Here is a 21976-nt window from a genome sequence, read left to right as displayed (position 1 = left end):
CAGTATTCGCCTTTGTTTGATTAGCTCTGAATCACCCAGTCACCCTTATCAATATGTTAAAATCAACATACACCGCGCCACCTCCCCTACCTCCAGGGTGGACGGAGCATCGAGCACCCACAGGTCGGTTGACATCTTTTTGCCGACATTGAACTTTCTGATTGACGATGGAATTCCAGGTCATTTATACTATTACAATGCTACAACGAAGCAATCGACTTACACACGACCCCACGCTCCATTGCCTGTGCCTCAACCCGGTCCAGTTGTTGCAGAACCCTCTCAATCACTTCCATACTATGCTCCAGAGACTTTACCACCCTTCTCGTCGACTCCATATGGCCCTGCAGGGTACGGACCCGGTGGCGCGCAGCAGAACGAGCATCGACATGGCCATGGCCGTGGCGGTTTCCGGGGCGGAAAGGGATATCAAGATCGTGGCCGACGGGAACCTCAAGATAGACCCAAGTCCAAGCACCCTATACCGGATTGCGCGCCATGGCTACTCGTGAAAACTAAATTGAAAAGGCGTTTCGTATATAATCCAGAAACTAATGAGAGTTTTTGGAAATTTCCCCAGGAGATCCTTAAAGGTGTGATTGAATATGATCGCCTGGAACGCGAGAAGAAAGAAAGAAAAGAGCGAGGTGAACCGGAGGACCCGTCTACGGAGCCCGTCTCAGAAAAGCCGACCCATCAGTCAGAGGCTACAGCAGCTCAAGCCCCTACGCATATTGATACAGCAACGGCGTCAGCAGCACCAATGGGCGAACCCTACGATAGTGATGAGTACGAAGAGGTCGAAGTTACCGATAGCGAGTATGAAGATGAAGGTCAACCATCAAAGCGAGCGCGGACCGAAAGCGTGGCTCCTGAAAACCAGCCTGTTGAATTTACCGAAGAAGACATGGCCTATCAACTTGAGGCAATGGGCGAAGATTATGGGCTTGATCCCGAGGAGTACGGCGAACCTGTGGATGAGGAGTGGGAGGAAGGCGCCCAGGGCCTCGAGCTCACAGATGCCGACGCTGAAGCACTCTTCCGTGACCTCCTCGACGACTACAATGTTAATCCTTTCACAGTCTGGGAAAACGTCATTGAGGAAGGGCGAATTATTGAAGACTCTCGATATACAGCTCCCAGAAACATGAAGAGCCGGCGCGAAATATTTTCGAGGTGGAGCAATGAACGGATCAAGGATGTCCAAGAGCGCAAGGCAAAGCAAGAGAAGCAGGATCCTCGCATCAAATACTTGGAATTCCTTCAGGAATACGCCACGCCTAAACTCTACTGGCCCGAGTTTAAACGAAAATACCGCAAAGAGGCGCCGATGAAAGACTCAAAACTGCATGATAGGGACCGAGAGAAATATTACCGTGACTATATATCCCGTCTCAAGCTTCCCGAAGCCAAGCGAAAGTCAGACCTCTCCGCACTCCTCAAATCGGTCCCACTCCATGCCCTCAATCGATCTTCAAAGCTGGAGGCTCTTCCAACCGTCATGATTACCGATATTCGATATGTTGCACTTCCCGCTAAGGTTCGGAACCCAATGATTGAGGCTTTCATATCCACGCTGCCTCCGGCACCAATGGTACAAATGACAGCAGAGGAGCAGGAGGAGCACGATCGAAAGCAACGCGAACGAGAGAAACGCGAAAATGCACTTGCAGAGCGGGAGAAACAGGTTGAAGAGGAGAAACGAAGGCAACGCGGTGATCTTCTCCGCGGTAAACACCTTCTCCGTGAAGGGGAAGCTGAAATAGCCGAAGCTATGCAAGTACGAAAAGATGGGCTACGCAGCTACATGCAGCTCGACGATGTACCAACTGAGTCTTCTAGCAAGCCTAACCAATAATTAGTACCACCAATGCCGAAGTCGAATCTGAAATACATTTAGATAGCTCATAAGATCACTAGGTCTATCTTCGCAAACATAGCTCGCGGTAAATTTTGTAATAATGGTAATCGGGTCAAAAATACTCGCAATACTGCTTGGTACTCGCCATGATGTTGGCGGCATTGCAATATATTGTTTCAATTTCCAAGGGTATCATCGTAGATTAGAGGAGGCTTGATCTCCTTTTGTGTTAAAAGTCATTGCTTTCCCATGAAATCATTTGAATCGCCAATCATCCCAATCGTCATCATCCTCATCAGTGTCACTTTCTTCCGGTTCCCTTTGTTCGTCTGTAACCATAAGATGGTCTCTTGCCTCGTCTCGAGCACGTTTTTCACGAAGTTCCTCTCGCATTTGTTTCAGTTTCCGCACACGCTCCTCAAGTTGGTCCATTTCATCAAATTCCTCCTCCAAGAGCCTCGCAGCATCCTCGCGCTCGCCTTCCAGTTCTACCTCTCGCGAATTTGCTGTTGAGGCAGTATCTCTTTGTTCTCGTGCAGCAAGCTCCTCGTTGGTTACTGGGGCTGCTGAGATAGTGGCTTCTGCCGAGATGGCAGCTGGTGCCTGCGGGATTCGAGTCGGGGCGGCGACTTCGCGTTCGAACGCGGCCCATTCGTCCTCGTCCACGGGTTCAGAAGCTTGGGTAGGTTGGGCTGTTGTTCTGCTTGATTGCTTGGTCGACGACAGAGTATCTTGTTCGTATGGCGGCTCCGGTCCAGCTGTGTCAACTTCATCCCCTCTCTCGAAGGGCTCCAAGACTTCGTCAGACGCGCTGCCTTCTTCACTAGGCGACTCGGCAATTTGGGCGTTGGCGGCGGCTTCCACTGTTTCCAAATCGGTTGACCGTAGCTTCTTTCGCATCACGCCATCACCATTATCAACCTTGCGCTTTTTGCTGACTCGATTTCCGGTCGTGTTGGGTGACGAACCCTTGCGCGAAGCTAATTCACTACGGAGGAGTGATCGGACGTCCGCCATGATAGGGAAAATAAAGTTAATCTCCGGGTCTTATCGGGAAACCTCAGGTACGCGAACAAAAATAAAAGGGACCAGGATGAAGAATCGCGTTGAAATTCCAACTATTGCATGTAGTTCCAGGTTGATTCAAAAGTGGATTTTGCCTCGGTGGGGAAGCTTCTCCAGCTTCATGATATCAGTCACATGACAGATGACATAAGCATATTCCTGCCTTTCTCAGTCGCACACCACCACGCTGCTCCATCATTCCTTCATCCATCTCTCGCACGCGTTCGCGCCCCTTCTTCAGCAAAGGCGACTATTCCGCACATAGTGACGAGCGATTGACCTTGCCATCTCTGAATATACTAGGGCATTCGTGGCCCTAAACCTCACGCAACCCCGCTTTTATTCCGCGCGAGTAACGCGCAAGGGATTTGCACATCCCATCACAACACGATCCAGGCGCATTTCTTGCCACCCTCCACTTGCGGAAAGCTTGCAAAGCACAGTTTTAGGGCAGTTCTGGTGATCAAGTAATACTGTGGACTAGGCACCAGGCGACAGCGTCTTCTCTCCTGTATCGCTCTATTTTGTGTTTCTCTTTCTTCTAGCCCTTTGATCCCGTAGAGACCATCTTGGTGGTTGATCAGGCGCATATCGTCGCTCTTGAGCAATCACAGAATTCATTCTCTCATTGCGCTGTAGCACACTTCGGTGTCCATATCTCCACACATGGCTGGTAAGCTCTCGTACACATCTGCAACCACGCACTGGTACCCTGCAGCGGATAGGCTCGGCTCATCCATACGAAATTGCACAAGACCATGCTAACACTGACCCCAGATGAACCAAGGCGCTCAGGGCGAGCCACCAAAGGCCAACACAAGAACCTCGAATTGCCTGCCGACGCTCCTGCGAAGAAAGGCAAGCTAAAAGGCCCCAAAGACAAGAACAGCAAAACCTCAGCCGAGCCAACCCCCGGACCCAGTGAAGATGGCGACGAAGAGGAGATAATCAGATGCATTTGCGGCGAATACGAAGAAGAGGAAGATGTGGAACGGGACATGATCTGTTGTGACCAGTGTTCTGCCTGGCAACACAACGACTGTATGGGCCTTACATTCGCCAAAGGCGAGGAACCAGATCAGTACTATTGTGAACAATGCCGGCCGGAAAACCACAAACATCTGCTGGAAAAGATCGCCAAGGGAGAGAAGCCATGGGAAGCACTTGCAGTCAAGCGACGGCAAGAGGCCGAAGAGAAGAAATCCAAGCGCAAGAAAGGCAAAAAGAGCAGTCGGAAGAGCCAGGGCAAGACGGAAACTGGCACTCCAGCTCGCGCTGGAACCTCTGCAACCCCAGGCCCTGGCGTGTCCCCCGCTACAGGCATTTCTGCATCGGCCGAGCCAGAAAAGGATGCTCAAAGTACAGAATCCAAACGATCAAGTACCATCAAGCGCAAGCTCGAGGACCCCGGTGCGACAGATATGGTCAGTATCTACATGCCCCTCGGTGTATACAGTGCCATGCTAACGTTTTTCTTGAAATAGGAACCCCAAGTGAAACAGCAACGAGTCTCCCCGTCACCCGCCGCAGACAAAACCCCCAAAACCAAAACTGAGCCTACCCCAGAAACCCCAGGCACATTTGGGACCGTGGAAGACTTGGTGATTCCTGCTCGTAAGAGTGCGGCTGTTGCTATTATCAAGCTATTTGTAGAACAAGTCGCGGAGGCTCAGAAGAAAGGTGCTTCTCCACTTCCGGCTGGAGAATCAACAGAGCATATTACACGTCAACTTGGTCTGGCAATCGAAGATGCTATGTATCGGAATCTCTGTGGACAGGCAGGCGAGCCAAATGCAGCATATAAAGCGCAATTACGAACGGTCATATTCAACGTAAAGAAGAATCCTTCTCTGCGAGATCGGTTGCTCGTAGGTAGTCTCTCACCGGAGTCCTTGTCTACGATGAAGCCGGAAGAGATGGCGAGCGAAGAGTTGCAACAGAAAGATGCAGAAATCAAGCGAGAATCAGAGCGGCAACACGTGATCGTGCAAGAACAAGGACCTCGCATTCGCCGGACACACAAAGGAGAGGAGCTCATCGAAGACGAGACTCATGCTGCCACTGAATCTGTCTTCTCAGCACCTCCCCGTCGAGCAACTGAAACAGATGCTAGTCCTGGAAACCAGAGCCCTAATACTTCAAAATCACAGCAAGGAATCAAAACCGAAGGCCATACAAGAGGGCTCTCGCCTACCGGTGAACATCACGACCATGTCTTCCCCGAGGTCGAGCCCAATATTCGGGAACCCGTACCTCATGGCAGGATTCAGGCTGATGCCGAGATTGATGATCTGTTACGAGATGACGAACCTGAATCGCCTCCTTATTCGCCAAAGGACTTCAGCGACGATAGCGTTGTTTGGCGTGGTAAGGTTGCCATGGCGTCTCTGGCTGAATTCGTGTCCTCCGCAAAGCATGTTGGAGGCGCAGACCTGAGTGGTCGCATCCCTTGGAGTCAGCTCGCGCCATCGACGTTACTGATTGACGGCCGCATCGACATAAGGCTTGCCAGCAATTACCTTTGTGGTTTACGATTCAGCGCCTCGACTGACGTATCCGTGATTGCCGTCAGTAGCCCTGACCTTCCTGCCGAAAAAGCGGGCTTTGATAAACTGTTTGAATATTTCCAGGGCCGCAAGCGCTATGGAGTCATTGGACAGCACCCTCTTACGGCTGTCAAAGATACCTATATCGTCCCGATTGAAGCCGGTACCACGACTAAACCAGAATTTATCGAATTATTGGAAAACAATTCTCTCGAGGGTCCCATCAATGAGCGCATGCTTCTAGTTGTTTTTGTTGTCAAGACCGGCGATTCCAACACTCCCTCTGTTCAACCTCCTTCACATCAACCAAGCCTTGAGCCGGGATCTACTGCCAGCCCTCTGACCGCGGCAACGGCCACGTCGCAACAGCCACAGTTTGGATTCCAGCAGCCCGGTCAGCCCCAAGCCAATACCTTACAGAACCCTTTGAATCCCACGGCCTATGGCCAACAAAGCGCAGTGCAGCCGGGCCAATCTGCTAAGGGGCAGCCAGCAGCGGTCACTGGTGTTGCAGCTGCCATCCAAGTTCTGGGCCCACAAGTGAACGAGCCCGCCATACAACAACTCCTCAAAACGGCACCAAACGTGGATGTGGCGCAGTTGAATATTGTCCGCAACATTCTAGTCCGGCAACCGGCCGCTGCAGTCAATTATGATACTCTGATGAATGCGCTATTCGAGACTCAGCAAAACGGCCACGTCCCGCAGGCGAATGCTTAATTGATATCTTTACGACCATCCCCATCACTCTATGTACTGTACAGTCTAAATAGTTAGTTTTTCTTCTTAGTGGCTTTGTGGGCGGCAGCCTTACCGCGAAGTCTCAGGGTGGGAGTTTTCATGCAACAGTGGAAATACCCACAACTAGCCCCCGAGTGCTATGTATCGCCTCGTGAGACACAACGGATTCGAATGTTCTATTTCATTCTCGCACTTGGTTATTTCTCTTATTTTGAAAACTTTGATGAATGGTGGATGTATGCTTTCAACTTGAATCACCGACAAGCCAATTCGACCGAGTTAGGGCTTTGACTATAGTACCACTTACAGACTGCATTAGTTAGTAACTTGAATGAACATACATCTCGCCGCTCAACCTCGTATAAGCTATCACACCCTCAAGATACTCAACTACTAGATGAGAAATATCACCATCATTCAATTATTCCAAATTTATATGTAATGTGGATTGTAGAAGTTTTTCGTTAAACAAACAAGGATATATTAAGCGCATGGCCAGTAGCTTCCCATCGTAACTGGACATCTCCCCCTACCTGAACATACAAAACGCCTGCGCTATGCAAAAGACCCGATACAGAGACCAAGAATTCAGAAGAAAAAAAGGCCATTCACCATCTTCCACCACGTCGTCTATATCCACCTCCACCACCTCCGCCATACCGCGGACCGCGTCCACCAGAACGGCCACCAGCACTGTAGGGATCCTCTTCTTCGTGGTGACGTACAGGTGGGGCACGGCCCTTAAGCTCGACACTGAGCTTCTTGAAACCCTTGCGCATATCCGAATAGCCCATGTGCATTTTTCCAAAGAAGTGGTCTGCCAATCGTCGATCGTTATCGAGTCGACTCAGGTACGCACCGCAAACGTCGCAAACTTGTAGTTTCTGATGGCCAGAAGGACCCGAGGTATCCTGAAGATTCTTGAGATCGCGCTCGTGAGTTTCCTTTTGGTGCTTCGCTGTGCGAATCTTGTGCATCTCGTTCAAGGCCATGGCGACGGAGCCTGTCTCGCCTAGGACAGAAATCTCGAGAAGGCCGGTGTTGATGGTGTTGTTTAGATCTGCGATTTGTTTAAGCTGAGCCGGAAGTTAGTATGTCAATTAAACCAATTTACAAAGATTTGAGGGATGTGGATAATGTACAAGATTGTTGGTTTGCCGGATCTCGTCCGGGGTCTTTTCGAGACGGCGTTGGGCCGTATCAATCCTCCGATCACAGTCGTCAATGTACTTCTGCATGTCGCGCATATAGTCGAACTCGAATCCCCATTTCGCCTTTTCTGCTGCTGAAGCTGTCTCGTACTCCGTCTTCAAGCCTTCGCTGTGCACCTTGGGGCATGGTCCGAGGTCCTGCTTGGTGTTCGTGAAGAGGTCGTGCGGGCAAGTGCCGACAAGGTAAGAACGGCAGACTTTCGGGTCTGTGATAGAGAGCTGCGCATTGCGTCCCTGTGCTCCAGTACCAATAAGTTGGTCCGCTATATAACGAAATGTAGGTTAGCTCAAGATCGTGAGATTCAAGACAAGCGTAGCTTGATAGAAGAACTGGATTGCTATGATAGGGCGTACCTCCCATCAGCTGCTCCAGCAGCTTTCTCTGTTCTGCGGCCATGATGATCCCTGGGCGTCAGACGGAAGAATTAAAGGAGATCACTTGAATAATGCGAGCTTTGAACAATCAATGACGGTTTGGGTAGGTTTTTCGATGCGGCGTTAAGGAAGACGCCTGGCAAGGAAGGCGGTCAGCTTGGACAATCAACATCCCAAGGGACTCAGCAACAATCATAGCCTCAACTCATTTCCAGATTGACCGTGGAATGGCCAGGATTGTTGGGCATTTCCAGAAATTCTTGCGGTGACACGGCGACTTGTCAATTTGGGCTTTCCGGAGCTCGCCGAATCGCAGTCGCTTCGAACTTTCCCGACGTCTACGGGACATCGCATGGGCAAGGAGCGGCAACAATTAAAAGCTGCGGCATGCAGTCATGACGACCTTCTCCTTTTCTCTGTTGCTGGCACTTGCTGTCACATTATGGAGCTTGGATGTCTTTGCGTCGTCGGATTACCATGAACAGCTCTTTTTACAACCTCTCCCCCAATCCTCCCTCCTAGCTTCATTCAACTTCCGAAGCAATACATCCCAGCAATCTTTCGATAACCAGCACTTCCAATACTTTCCCCGGGCCCTGGGGCAAATTCTACAATACGCACATACCAAGGAACTTCACTTGCGATTCACCACGGGACGATGGGATGCTGAAAGCTGGGGTCCGCGGCCGTGGGGTGGCAGTAAAGAAGGTGGTACGGGTGTGGAGCTCTGGGCGTGGATTGATGCTTCAGATGATGATGAGTATGTGTTCTTGTGGGATCGGGATGAATTACTTGTCTAATTAGAATATAATGGTTGCAGGGCTTTCGCAAAGTGGATTACTTTGACACAATCCCTCTCGGGCCTTTTCTGCGCCTCATTGAATTTCGTTGACTCAACAAGGACAACTCGCCCTGTTGTTTCCTTTGAACCGACTGGCAACCACCAGAATGCCGATGGATTACATCTACTTCACGGAACCTTGCCCGGTGAAGTAGTGTGCACGGAGAATCTGACGCCTTTCTTGAAGCTCCTCCCATGCAAGGGCAAGGCAGGCATATCCACACTGTTCGATGGTCATAAGCTGTTCGATGCTGCATGGCAGAGTATGTCCGTTGACATGCGGCCAATGTGTACTACAGAGGATGACTGTGTCATTCAAATTGAACAGAGTGTTGATATGGTCCTAGATATCGAACGGTCAAAACGACCTCGATCAAACCCTATCCCCAGGCCCCTTGCAAATGAGTTCTTGGCTTGCGATACTTCCAAGCCGTATAACTCGAATGACAATTGCTACCCCCTTGAGAAGAGCACAGATGATGCCTGGAGTTTATCAGAGGTGTTTGGACGGACATTGAATGGCGTTTGTCCTTTGACAGGTCCCGATGGCACCCATGAGCACTCCGTTTGCCTCCGTGTTCCTCATGAAAAGCAGGTTTTCATTACCGAAGGATCAAGTGAGGTCAAAAAGGACGATGGCTTCACACGCTGCTTTAATTTGGCACCCGATCAGCCCTTCGACCTTTCGATTCCAGAGCAAGCTGTCAACACTCCAGTTCCTCTCGAGAATCCTATTTTGAATGCCGAGCGAACAATTGTTGGCCACGGCCAAGAACGTGGAGGAATGCGTATTATATTTGGCAATCCCTCAAACACCACAGCCGTGGACTTCATTCTTTTTGAGTCTTTGCCGTGGTTCCTGCGCCCATATATCCACACCTTGCAAGCAACAATCACAGGCCGCGATGGAATCACCACTGATATTCCAGCCTCCGATCTCATCTCCTCAACTTTTTACCGCCCCGCGATCGACCGTGAGCGCGGAACCCAATTAGAATTGGCACTCTCTGTCCCAGCGGCGTCGACTGTAACCCTTACTTATGACTTTGAAAAGGCTATTCTCCGGTATACCGAGTACCCGCCGGATGCGAATCGTGGTTTCAATGTTGCACCCGCCGTCATTCGTATTTTGAACACGGCTAATAGCACGCCGGTTTATATCCGATCTACGAGTCTATTGCTACCTCTGCCGACACCGGATTTCAGTATGCCTTACAATGTGATTATTCTCACGAGTACCGTGATCGCTCTCGCATTCGGCACTGTATTCAATATTCTTGTTCGCCGAGTGGTTTCAGTGGATGAGGCGGCTGCATTGGGCGCACAGACTCTCAAGGGACGGATCATTGGAAAGTTGGTGGCTATACGAGATAAGATCCGTTCTAAAGAGACAAAGGTCGATTAATGCACTTCAAGCAGTAGGGAGATCGAGTCAATCTAGCTACCTTATGCTGAATCATCTTTCTGGGGTATTTCCATCAAGGCTCTATTATCAATAGAATATCATAATTTCCATTAAATGTACAAAAATGACGGGTTGAAAAATTTAAAACATCTGAATCATATGAATAAGCAGGCAATTAAAAAAATATTAGTCCACGGCTATACGAACACCCTAGGCTCATTGCCCAAAGAGCTTCTTCGCAGTGTCCCAACCAGGCCAAGTATCCGAACCCCCAGGCTTAACCCCCATGAATGAATGATCTTCAGTTGCACATGTGGGTTCGCCACTCTCAGTCGTAGGCTTGATATCCTGCGCGAGATCTGCGCGCTCTAGATACTTCGCTTCAGCACGAGACCTTTGATCACGAAGACCAAGAAAGTCACCCATGGTCTGATGAGGGTTTTGTGGCTATATTTGATGGAAACATCTGTCAGTCATCGTTTTCTTTAGAAGAATGTGATCGATGATTCAAGGGTTCACTAACATCTACATGTCCAGGTCCTTGATTGACAACGTCGCCCATACCACCTTTGCGGAAACTTCGATCGCCCCAACCAGAGCCTCCGCCGACGTTGTTCGCCGGGGTGGGGGTGGTACCTGTGCCTCCTGCTACGTGAGTAGGTTGGCGGTTGTAATTTGGTGACTCAGGCATGTTGAGTGATGTTCAGCTAGGAAACACTTGTCAGTTTAGATATGACAGAGTAAAATTGAAGGTATTGATTGATAAAATCACCTTGAGGTATTAATATACTAAGTCTGTCGTTCTTTGGTTCTTTTCACAAAACGAGTCAGACACTCAATTATTGAAAGGATGATTGAAACCATTTCGAAGGCAAATTAGTTTGTCCCTTTTATATATAAATATACATGAAAAGGACTGGGATTCGTTGACCTCATGGGCGGCGATATGGAATGAAGTCATTATGAGTTCGGGCTTCGATGTTGTCCGCGGCAGCGAATGAGTAAGCCACAAGAGTGTCCAATCAGAAGTATTCTACCATACAGCAGTGATTTGTTGAAACCAAGCTTGTAATTTACAATTAGGCCTTGGGAAAAGACCTGATTCCTGGCAATGTCCGATGACGAGATGACCCAGACTTATCTTGTCTTCAAGCCGATAGAAGTTGTGATCTACCCATTCCCGTTCGAGACATCAACAACTACATTCGCATAGGCATGACTACTCCAATTATGAGACAATGCCACTATAATGTATAAAAAAGCGGCAATAGAGCCGATCAAATAACTCTTTAGCTCCATTCTAATTACATCTAGACTTTGGCCATGAGTTTGAAATTCCAGGGGGAATCTTTGTATGTATACTGTACGGAGAATGTACCTTTATCGAGGATTAATGCGATCGTAACGTATGACTTGAATGGTAGGCCATACTTGCAAAAGCACAGCCCCAGCCATAACACACCCTGCAAAGATTTGGGCTCGCAAGAAAGAAGCTTCTTCAAGATTCACCAATGCCCCAGCGATTGGTGTCCCTGCTAAAGCACCGAAGGACGAGATACCCCACATCATACCTAATCGCGTGCCCATCCAATTAGGACTGGAGCAAAAGATTGGATGAGCAACGATGGCCGTAGGGGCAGTGACAATCACACCACTTAGAATACCCCAATAACAGGCCCAAACGATAAACCCCGCAACATCGCTAACGGCAATCCAAGTGAACATCGCAATTGCCGATGCCATTATAACGAAAAGTAAGATAGCGATGGGTTTCACATGCGAGACAAGAAGGTATGGCATGACACGGCCAAATACAGAAGAACCGTTGACGATTGCTACCATGTAAAATGATAGACTGGTAGTTGTGTGTACAACCACACGACCATATGAAGCAACATAGAAGATAGGGACGTAATATGCGAGCATGACGCATATCAAGGAAATGGAAAAAAGCATGTAAGAAGGCTCGCGGAAAGCCTTCCAATCGATGAGACTTCGAGCACGAGACCTCTGACCTGGTCGGCGACAAAGAATGATGCATGCGACGATCCCCATTAAGAGACTAACGAATGCAATTGAGCGAACTGCCCATGGAAATCCAACTTTAGGCTGAAGCTGCCGGAACATGACAGGGAAAATAACGGCTCCAATGCTTGATCCTATTGAAGCAATTCCAATTGCGAGAGGTCGTTTTGTGGTGAACCTCGTTGATACTACGGTCAAAGCCGGGATATAGGCAATCCCGCCGCCTATTCCGACACAGAATCCCTGTGCGAGAAGTACCTAGAAGAGTATTAGAGTCTGAACATCAGATTTAGGACAAGAGAAGATGATTGACCTGATAATATTCTGTCGCGAGGCTACTCATCATCAGTCCGAAGACCGTCAAGAAGCTCCCAACCGCGATTAACGAACGAATGTATCCTGAATCAACGAGTGGACCGGATACGATACCGATCATCGGGATCAGTGTCGCTTGAAGACTTCCTATCCATGATATTGCTGATGGTGATTGGCCAGATAGAAGGTCTGTTTGGTAATATTCTTGAAAGGCTCCAAAAGTAGTCAAAATTCCCCTTTAACTATGGGTTAGATATGGAGACTCATCATAGCAAAATGAGACGCGAGGTCAAGAAAAGCTCACCAAGAGTTCACGAAGACACAAAACAAAGCAAGAACCGTTAACCAAGCCTGTAAACCACCATTCAATCTCGGTTTTGACAAAGCATCAACCTGCGGTGGGATTTCATTCTCCGGAAGAGTTGAAGGTAATTGAGTGGCATAATTTTGCTGCTGCTCCGCGTTATTAGGAGAACTTGTCTTCTCAGTCATTTCCGTATAAAAAACAAAAAAACAAATCCCAATCCCCACAGACCTCCAGATGAACCCTGGGCCTCTGGACTAATTTAAATAAAATACTTATGCCCCCCCCCCGGTGGGTATTTTAACCTCAGACCCCACGGGGTTTCCATTAGTCACGGGAATAAATTGGTCGTTTTCGGCTCATCCGGCAGTTTGTAACCGAAGTCTACCGATGAGAAAGTGTTTCAATTTGGAGATTTGCCCATTATTTAGACTCGGGCACCTCCGATCGGCTTTGATACGAATCCCCGCATTTTGGAATTTATTCATGATGTTCAGTTGAGACTACTTCCATTCAAGTGTAGTTCATGAGATATTGTGGTGTTTGGAGATTGCATCCCGGAGTATTTATAGTTGCTCGTTATTGGCGGAAATTCCCCGCTATTTTTTTTTTTCTTTTTGTTTTTTAACATGATTTGGTTTGATAATATTTCAAATGGCAATTCCATGTACATTTGACGCCATTCACCATACCTATAAACCTACCTCTATAACAGTATTTAGCATGTACTCAAGTGCGCTGTCACTTCTTTCTTTTACGAAATTGCGAATGTCAAGAGAAGGCGCAATCTATACATCTTCGCCCCTAAGAGGTGCCGAGTTCCGAGTCTATGGCATTCAATGGCATTCAATGGGTCAATGCTTTAGAACTGTTTGTCTTGGCACATAAACAACTCATCAACACCCAGAATTGCGAGGTTGGGCCGTAATTTGGCATGCTCACTGTCTTCATTTGCATTCATAATTCGATTCCAATTCTCTGGGTGGTTCAAATGAAATGGAGCTACAATATCAAAGTGACTTTATGTGGCTCTTGAGCTGTCAGTTGTATCTTCCAAAAGACAATCTTCGCTCTTCCTGGTTGAACTCTAGATTGTTTAGTTTCAGCAAACCTATAAACTAGTCACTGACAGAGACTACAATGTTTTCAATTTGTGGCGTTTTAGTACACTCGTGTACCGATACACTGTCACAGCACTAAGACCTGGAAAAGAGCTAGGCAAACTTCTGTTTAAGCTTAATTTTAAGACGGACCTGTCATTAAAACCTATTCAAACAGGCAAGCAATAGTGCGAACAGAATAGAGCGAACAGAATAGAGATTTTGATATGAGTCTCAAATGAAAAAGGAAACAAAGGGGTGTCCACTAACTCTTGCAATAAAAATCGAAAAGATCGAGGAGACTGCCGGAAAATCATATATAGGCTGGTTAAGTTTTCCGTACGCTCGTGTTGGGGCCAAGTACCCTCACTCGTTTTTGCTCTTCATTTCAAGGCTTTTAGTCTGCTCTATTGACGAAACTGAAGCCGTATGTCCCAGTATACAGATGAGGATGAAATGTTGTGGACTTATACTAATATGCTTGGAATTAGTTTCCTGGAATACGTAATGTATCAATCTCCAATGAGACTTCATATACTTCCATTTCTGGAAAAACCAGCCACTCGCTTATTTCTTCACTGAAGCTGAGTAGCTTTGGATGACGGGGCCAAGCCGATCGACAGATCCAAGTTTGATGTCTTTATAGAAGTATGGCTACTCCCCCGAATGAAATCATAAACATAATATAAGCTCAGCTTCTGATTCATACGTACAACCATGTCCATGTTCAAAAGTCTGTCAGGCTTTTTCACAGGCCCCTCCTCTCCGGAAGAAATCTCCGCTGCGAAGAGCAAGGCCGAAGCGCTGATAAAAGAGAATGGTGTTGTTTTCTCCAAAAGCTACTGTCCATACTTCGCCACCACAAAGCGGTCATTGAACACGCTTGGCGCTAATTATGTTTTGCTCGAATTGAATGAAATCGGCATGTTATCATGTCTTAGAATCATGATTTGAAGGTTTCTTGATACTCAAATTTTAAACTCTCGGTACTCAATCTATTAGATGATGGTCGCGCTTTGCAAAGCGCCCTCCAAGAGCTCACATACCAAACAACCGTGCCCAACATCTTCATCCAACAAAAGCATATTGGTGGAAACTCCGATCTTCAGGATATCAAAGATAAACTTCCGCAGCTTCTTAAAGGCGCTGGTGCTCTGTAATCAAGACTGCGGCCTTGCAAGTGTAGTTTGAAAGCAAGCGTGATGTGCGTGTCACAAAGTAACGATATATGTCACTCTATTCCTACTATTAATCGTGTTGAATACTTGGACTCGAGTTATACCCTAGTGCGATGACGATTGATTTATCGCTACCTGTATTCCACGGCGGAGGGAAGCAATCAATGAACAATATAAGATGGTTAATATTGGTGCTACACTTCAAGTAGACAGATCTTGTCAATAACCCTAATTTTAGGATCGTTGGTTACTATAGCACCACCTTCAGTTTTTAGACAATCAAAATACAAAAAATCATCAACCCGCTACAGTCTTCCCTTTTTGATATTATTGGAAGTACCCAGGTGGATTCTTTCCTTCGAAAAGAGGCCATGAAGGAAATTCAAGATCCCATTGCATTTTCACCTAGCATAGGCGCTTACAATTTGCACTCCGACATGTCGCTATTTCTGACCTGTCATCGACGACCAACTGCCCTAACATAGGGCTGTAGCCCTGGCATTACGAATGCCCACGCGTAATGTGGCTAACATTTGATTCTTCAATATCCACTCGACAAATGGTCACCTAAAATGGTTCCTATTCTCCACGCGTAAGGTGATGACGATGCGGTCTCGGCCACCACGCGAGACCCACAATTCCAAGTCGAGGCTATGCGATACCATTCGTCATTTGCATCAGTTCAGTGGAGTTATCGATCTGTAGAGTCAGTGTTCCTGGAGCTAGAATTCTCCAGTTTGCGCTATGTTTGAGAATTGAATTGACTCAGCCAATCCTGTCCTGATCCCGTCATCATCATATTGGTTCGCGAATGCTTCTAGGCTATGAATTACCCCATTTAGCTATGGAGTACTTCAGCTCTGGATTCGTTTTGTTGTGTTTCAGAAATTTTGGCATTCTAGACTCCAGCAATGGTATAAATTCGAATATAACCCCTGCAATCAATTTTTGATTCTTGTTGAATGACATAGCTCTCTTTTCTCGACACTCTCTTTTCAGACATTCCTTTCTCCGAGGCTGTGCCTCTATTCATACTGTCCTTTCAAGTCATTTTCATTCCTACCTCAAACTGTCTGTTGATCAGACACATCCTCAGTCATTCCAATTTCAGCTTCATTCTCTATACATTGCGTGAAAATTCCTCCAATACCAACTTGAAACACTCAATCACTATGACTTTCTTCAAGACTTACAGCCTGATCGCTCTCTCTGTGACAGCTTTAGCACTTCCACAGGGCTACAGAAGCACTCCAACTACTACTACCGCTAGCAGTGCTAGTGCCAGTGCTTCTGCCTCCGCCACCAGAAGCACGGGTAGCGGTATAAACATCGTGAACAATATGAACCAAACCGTCTACCTTTGGTCTACTTCAGATAGTGCCAGCGATATGCAAGCCCTCGGCGCAGGTGGTGGCACCTACACCGAGAGCTGGCGAACCAACTCTGATGGCGGCGGTATCTCCATCAAAATGGCCACATCCGAGAACGAAGATAGCGTGTTGCAATTTGAGTACACAAAGAGTGATGAGATTCTCTTTTGGGATCTCTCTTCTATCAATCTAGACTCTGATTCGCTCTTCGTTTCCTCTGGATTTGCTGTTACAACTGATGACTCCAGTTGCTCGTCTGCGAATTGCTCAGCTGGAGACACTGATTGTGCTGATTCATATCAGCAGTCGGATGATGTGGATACCTTCAGTTGCTCAACATCTGCGGCTTTCACCCTCAGCTTGGGTTAATCACTCTTTGCCCTGAAAAGAATCTTGGATCACTGGCTTGTATGTTAACTTTGAATTTATTCAAATTTAGGGTAGCTATTAGACTAGACCAGGAACAGATAAATGCAAAGTTCAATTCGAAATAGGATACAAGAAGAGAATGAGAGAAGGAAGTAAATATCAAGACAGAAGCAATGCTTTATAAGCCTTGATTCATATGGGTTAAGAGTATTGATAGTATCAATGGTAATCAAGTTTTATATAACTTAACTGGAAAGAGCTCACGGGTTTTTGTGACTCCGACTCGGAAAACTCTGTGACTCCGAGTCACAGAGTCTGTGGTGCCCTCATGGCTACGATCAGTAGACAGGAAGCTTGAAAGCCGGGAATTGGTAGGTCCAGCTCTCAATCGACTTCTTATCGTGAACGCAGTCAAAAGTGGAATTGCTGCGCCAGAGAGGGCGGCTAGGCCACTGGCAAAGCATTTGGGTCTCTCCTTCGTGTTCTCCGGAGGAAACGGTGGAGTTCAGACGAGACGGCTTGACGCCGTTCTCGACCCAGTTAATCATGATATCCATGTTGTTCTCGGGATATGGGCCAGGCTGAAGGGAGTTGCTTCCACAGTGAGCAGCACCAGGGATCAGGTAGAACTGATACCAATCTTGGAGCTTGGACAGACTCTCCTTAGCTGAGAGACCAGGATACATGGTATCGCGAACAGCTTGCCAGTAGTGAACGGAAGAGGCAGCGGGGATAGAGGGGTCCGACTCTCCGTGATAGTGCAGGAGCTTGCCGCCAGCCTTCTGGAACTTGGTCAGGTCTGGGATAGTGGTCTGAAGGCTGTCGTAAAATCTTGTCATAGCAGTATCCATCCATCCGACGACGGTGTCGTAAGTAACGTTCTCGAGGCTAGAGACGTTGTTCAAGTCAAGAAGCTCCACGAACTTGGCAACAAACTCACCACCCATAGAAGTGATATCAAGCTCCCACTTCTTTGTGTTGTTATTCCATTGAGTCTCAGCATCGCTCAGCTCAGAGCCAATCTGCCATGAAAGGTAGGCACGCTCGCCCTTGGTGTTGTGCAAACCATCGTAGATGGCCTGTGCAACGGCAACACCCTCGGCGGAGACAGTGCCGCTCTGAGCAGGCTGGTAACTAGTAGTGCTGCCAGCAGCTTGACGTTTGCTGAAGCCGAAGCCCAAAGAGGTGGCAGTTTCGGCAGCACAATAGTACTTTTCACCAATAATAGAGGTCAAGTTAAAGTTGAGCATGCAAAGATCGGTCCGGGAGATGACACCGTCAGTGCGGCCGTCAAGAGGGTCACAAGCAGCGATGGTAGCATTCACAATCTTAGCCAATTCACAAGGGGGAGGGTAGTAATCAAGAGTCTTCTCGACTTCGGAAGAGAAAATGTGGTGGACTTGCTGCTGGGCATAGCGGAAAGCAGGAGCACCAGTGATCACACCATCGTATTCCTCACCCCAGCGCTGAACCTGGCTCATACCCTCACGGCCACCATCAGAGCATCCCTCGTAGTAGGTATAAAGCTTAGAGCCAGAGTCGAGGCCGTAGAAGCCCTTGGTGAAGTATTTTCCAACCTGAGTCATTTCACCGAGAGCCTGGTAGCCGAACATGTAGGTAGCATCCCAGTTAATGGAACCGTTGCCGTACAAAACGACATCGTCATAGGAAACACCGTTCAGTGCATCGTAACCGGCAGAGCTAGCACCTCCAGCAGCACCATACTCAAGGCCGCCAGTGGCATCCGAAGAAAGAGAGTACCCGCCTCCACCCCCAACGTAGAATCGCTTCTTGAAGTCAGAAGGTGCAGGAAGAGCGTACTTGACGACAACAGAGTTGTCCTTGCCGGGACGATTGTAGGTCAGGGTGACATTGCAGTAGTTGAAGGTCTCACTAGTCGTGGTAGTAGAGCCCATACTACCGCCAACACTAGCATTGTAGACGATACTAGCAGTGGAAGCCGAAGGGTCAAGGTTAATTCCAAGGATAGTGCCATTCGCGGGAAGAGCAGATTTGACATTTGACAAGGTGCAAACCTCAGAAAGGGATTTGGCATTGGCTGCAATTGCGAAAGCCGCTGCCGAAGCGCCTGTTTGGAGACGCATCGTGGATTGAACGGAACGAATATCCTAAGTCTGTAAAAAGAAAGACTAGCGAAGGCTTGTAGAAAAGGAAAGATCTGGGTAAGAATTTGGGATTAACCGGGAATACTTATAAAGAGAAAAAGACATATGAAACGACGGCCAACTTCCTGGTTCAATAGAAGCAAATTCTCCATCCAATGCTGATCTCCCGGGTGGACTGCTGCGTATGCATGATACTATTCTCTTCAATAAAGCCCAGAACACACCACTTGGTATCCTCAAACCTCCGCCGCGCGTCCATTCCTGTTTACGAGACGTGGCTGTTGCTGTGGACCAAGCGTTTGGGATAGAAGGATTTGGTGCTTGTAATGGAACGGATGCAATTGAATTGAATCATGAACCCCCCCCCCCTTGGTATCGTACCAGTGTTTCTCATGAAAATAAAAGTCATGCTTGAACAGGTTGGTATTTGGATCCACCTATAAAACCTTCCAATATCTGATTCGCAGGGACAATAGCGGACCCCGAGGCAGCTGACGAACTTGGAGTTTATGTCCGACTTTGATAGAAATTGCCCTATAAGAATCCAGCGGATAAAATCTTGCCCGAGTAGGCTGAAGATCTGCAGAGACTAAATATCCCAAGGAAGCTCAAGGAATCTAATTTCTGTATGTAATAAGCTCTAACAATCCTGGATACGATATTAATTCAGTTTTCATGTCTCCTTTTGCTGTTTAGTAACGTTTCCGTGAATATTGCTTAGAACTTCGTACCTGGGATACCAACAGATCACCAAATAACTTTCTAAACTCCGAGCTAGTGGGCACTTCGTGGAGCCTGGGAATATAAAGCCGACATTAGTGCACCGAGCAAGTTTATCAATCTTGCTTGGCTTCAAAGTCCGTGGAACTGGCCGCGTCACGCCGCCACATATAGTTCATGCGACGTTTCTCCGGCAGCCCTAAAAATATGAATGGCTAAAAAGAATCTAAGTGTAATGAAGACACGGCTTGATACTACTTTGCATGTTGCTAGATTACGTGCCTGGCTATTACTACATAGTAAGTAGTATAGTTCCTGGTTACCACCAGAAGTGGATATTAATCTGTACCTGCAACCCCTTCATCTGACAGGCAAGAGATTCTGCACCCCAGATGGGTGGCGTGGCTTTCGGCAAATTCGAGGATTAATTAGCGTCAATCTGCACGTCGGTCGACCGGAGCTGCATACTTGCATAATCGTATACTCGTAGTATCATCTCTTGCGGAACTTCCAAGCTTAGATCTCGATATTTTCGGTATGGGAATCATGTAGGAAAATCGGGAGGCTACAAACCCACTAAATCGAACAACAAATACAAGTTTACAAAAAGCCCGGGGACAGTTGCTCAAACTGAAACGGCCCTGGTGTGTCTCATAAGGTTTAAGACGAAGAAGTTCTAGTAAAAACAATCTTTTCAATGGATTTCGTCAAGTTTATGTTCATTATAACAATCGTTATGTCATGAATTAACTCTTTCTTTTCAAGGGTGTCTAGCCACCATTACAGGGGGGATATCAAATTGCAAAGGGGTAAATCAGAGATGTCTTCTTTTCGTGTCGTGAGCAATGCAAGAGTCAAGTTTCGTTAAAGTTCCAAAGGGCACAGGGGAGAATAAACAAACAATTATATGGGGGAAACCAATATCCCTTAGAGACAGGCTATTCTTCGTCGTCGAACTGGTCGGCCCAAGTGCCTGTCACAGGAGTCATTGTAGCCTCTAGCTTTTCCATAGAGGGTTTATCTTGCGCATTGGTTTCAAGCGCAGGCTTAGGGGCATCTTCAGGTTTCTTCCCTGGTGGAAGTGCCGGGAAATCATCGGTGTTGACAGCAGGTGCTGTCACTTTTTCTGTCTGCTCCTTCGAGCTAACACGGTCTTCCTTTGGTCCGCGTGAGGGTCCGCGTCCACGACCGCCTCGTCCTCCACGGCCTCGTCCTCTTCCAGGGCTCAATAAATCACCTGCACCGTCCTCCGGGGACGCAGCATCAAAATCTCGCCGCGTGTGTCCAGAGACGCCACCATGCATACCACGTCGAAATTGGCTGCCACCTCCGCGCGGGCTATAGTCTTCCTCCCGTTTCTGAGAGTCCCATTCACGGCCAGTTTGAGCTTTGAGTTTGCGTTGACGGTTTTGTTCTCGCTCATTGTCCATGACACGCCGATTCGCGAGTTCCTCCCGGCGTTTCTTAGCGGCCATTTGCTCGCGTTCCATGAAGGATGCTTGGTCAGCTTGCGCTCGAGCATGGGCGGCTGCCTTCTTAACAGCGTTCTCCTTGGCCGCAGCGATGCGCTTGGACAGCTCCTCCTCGGTGAGTTTAGGCTAGAAAAGTAGCGGTTAGTCAGAAGTATTCTCAATGGCAGACACCCCAGAGTATACTGGATGCTCACCTTTCTCACACCCCCAGTAGCACTTCGGTCTCCTCTAACGGCTGGAACGCGTGCTGCCTCGGCACTGTCATTATTCGCGACCTCGCTCTTATTGTCCTCATCCTGCGCAGGCTGCTCTTCTTTCTCCGCCTCCTTTGGCTTTTCTGGTGATTCTTCGGCAGTAGCCCATCGGCTTCCTTCCAGACCAGTCTTTGCAGAGCCATTCTTCCTAGGTACACTCTCGGCACGTTTCTGCTCAGCCGGCTGTGATTCACGACCTCCGCGACCACCTTTGGTCCGGCCACGTCCTCGACCGCGACCTCTCTCTCCGCCACGACCTCGCTGCTTGGTTTCTCCACGCGGTGAAGAGGGCTTTTCGACTGGCGCTTTCTCCTCTTGAGGAGCTGGTTCTACCTCCGGTACCACGACTTCAGGTTGAACCTGTTGCTCCTCGGCTGAGACCGGGATAATCTCATCGTCAAATAGATCATCGGCACCGCGAGTCTGCGCGAATTCATCCATTCCGGGATCCGCTATTGGTATTTTATTTTATGTGCTCACGCGATAAGCCAGGTCCCAAACAATAAAGAAAATGAATGGGCGTTGGGAGGAATCTCAACGAGAATGCGCCCCGAGGGGTAGCTTCGATTTGGGGCGAGGAACGGTGATCCGTGCGCGAGACTAGTCTGGGGGATATTTTGAATAGCGTTGATTGGATATTGACCAGATAATCGAAAGAGAATAGAAATAAGGAACTGTAAAAATGCCGATGCGAGTTG

The 21976-nt window shown here is 48.0% G+C and overlaps 11 protein-coding genes across 11 annotated transcripts; 5 read left to right on the top strand and 6 right to left on the bottom strand.

Moving 5' to 3' along the window:
- Positions 1-53: 53 nt before the first annotated feature.
- Positions 54-1858, top strand: N7469_010221 (uncharacterized protein; the record flags this gene model as incomplete). Its single annotated transcript, XM_056649126.1, has 2 exons — positions 54-123; positions 180-1858. 2 exons carry the CDS (start codon positions 54-56, stop codon positions 1856-1858), a joined length of 1749 nt encoding a protein of 582 aa, XP_056496257.1.
- Positions 1859-2116: 258 nt separating this feature from the next.
- Positions 2117-2878, bottom strand: N7469_010220 (uncharacterized protein; the record flags this gene model as incomplete). Its single annotated transcript, XM_056649125.1, has 1 exon — positions 2117-2878. The coding sequence occupies one exon, from the start codon at positions 2876-2878 to the stop codon at positions 2117-2119; it is 762 nt and encodes a 253-aa protein (XP_056496256.1).
- A 714-nt stretch (positions 2879-3592) lies between these two features.
- N7469_010219 (uncharacterized protein) lies at positions 3593-6192 on the top strand (the record flags this gene model as incomplete). The annotated part of the gene is made up of 3 exons (XM_056649124.1): positions 3593-3599; positions 3704-4350; positions 4411-6192. The coding sequence occupies 3 exons, from the start codon at positions 3593-3595 to the stop codon at positions 6190-6192; spliced, it is 2436 nt and encodes an 811-aa protein (XP_056496255.1).
- Positions 6193-6821: 629 nt separating this feature from the next.
- Positions 6822-7821, bottom strand: N7469_010218 (LUC7 domain-containing protein; the record flags this gene model as incomplete). The annotated part of the gene is made up of 3 exons (XM_056649123.1): positions 6822-7289; positions 7356-7687; positions 7779-7821. The coding sequence occupies 3 exons, from the start codon at positions 7819-7821 to the stop codon at positions 6822-6824; spliced, it is 843 nt and encodes a 280-aa protein (XP_056496254.1).
- A 373-nt stretch (positions 7822-8194) lies between these two features.
- Positions 8195-10045, top strand: gpi16 (GPI-anchored transamidase subunit GPI16; the record flags this gene model as incomplete). Its single annotated transcript, XM_056649122.1, has 2 exons — positions 8195-8559; positions 8620-10045. The coding sequence occupies 2 exons, from the start codon at positions 8195-8197 to the stop codon at positions 10043-10045; spliced, it is 1791 nt and encodes a 596-aa protein (XP_056496253.1).
- Positions 10046-10261: 216 nt separating this feature from the next.
- N7469_010216 (uncharacterized protein) lies at positions 10262-10736 on the bottom strand (the record flags this gene model as incomplete). The annotated part of the gene is made up of 2 exons (XM_056649121.1): positions 10262-10492; positions 10569-10736. The coding sequence occupies 2 exons, from the start codon at positions 10734-10736 to the stop codon at positions 10262-10264; spliced, it is 399 nt and encodes a 132-aa protein (XP_056496252.1).
- Positions 10737-11425: 689 nt separating this feature from the next.
- Positions 11426-12877, bottom strand: N7469_010215 (putative MFS monocarboxylate transporter; the record flags this gene model as incomplete). Its single annotated transcript, XM_056649120.1, has 3 exons — positions 11426-12328; positions 12384-12621; positions 12690-12877. 3 exons carry the CDS (start codon positions 12875-12877, stop codon positions 11426-11428), a joined length of 1329 nt encoding a protein of 442 aa, XP_056496251.1.
- Positions 12878-14506: 1629 nt separating this feature from the next.
- N7469_010214 (glutaredoxin) lies at positions 14507-14949 on the top strand (the record flags this gene model as incomplete). Its single annotated transcript, XM_056649119.1, has 2 exons — positions 14507-14711; positions 14792-14949. 2 exons carry the CDS (start codon positions 14507-14509, stop codon positions 14947-14949), a joined length of 363 nt encoding a protein of 120 aa, XP_056496250.1.
- A 1190-nt stretch (positions 14950-16139) lies between these two features.
- Positions 16140-16706, top strand: N7469_010213 (Secreted thaumatin-like protein calA; the record flags this gene model as incomplete). Its single annotated transcript, XM_056649118.1, has 1 exon — positions 16140-16706. One exon carries the CDS (start codon positions 16140-16142, stop codon positions 16704-16706), a length of 567 nt encoding a protein of 188 aa, XP_056496249.1.
- Positions 16707-17044: 338 nt separating this feature from the next.
- Positions 17045-18811, bottom strand: N7469_010212 (putative tannase; the record flags this gene model as incomplete). The annotated part of the gene is made up of 1 exon (XM_056649117.1): positions 17045-18811. The coding sequence occupies one exon, from the start codon at positions 18809-18811 to the stop codon at positions 17045-17047; it is 1767 nt and encodes a 588-aa protein (XP_056496248.1).
- Positions 18812-20490: 1679 nt separating this feature from the next.
- N7469_010211 (uncharacterized protein) lies at positions 20491-21719 on the bottom strand (the record flags this gene model as incomplete). The annotated part of the gene is made up of 2 exons (XM_056649116.1): positions 20491-21150; positions 21219-21719. 2 exons carry the CDS (start codon positions 21717-21719, stop codon positions 20491-20493), a joined length of 1161 nt encoding a protein of 386 aa, XP_056496247.1.
- Between the last annotated feature and the right edge of the window lie 257 nt (positions 21720-21976).

Source organism: Penicillium citrinum (assembly GCF_028827155.1).
Source record: "Penicillium citrinum strain IBT 23319 chromosome Unknown utg000009l:1.0-4274883.0:1.0-4276374.0, whole genome shotgun sequence".
Taxonomy (NCBI): Eukaryota; Fungi; Ascomycota; class Eurotiomycetes; order Eurotiales; family Aspergillaceae; genus Penicillium; species Penicillium citrinum.
This window is presented reverse-complemented; position numbering and strand designations above follow the sequence as displayed.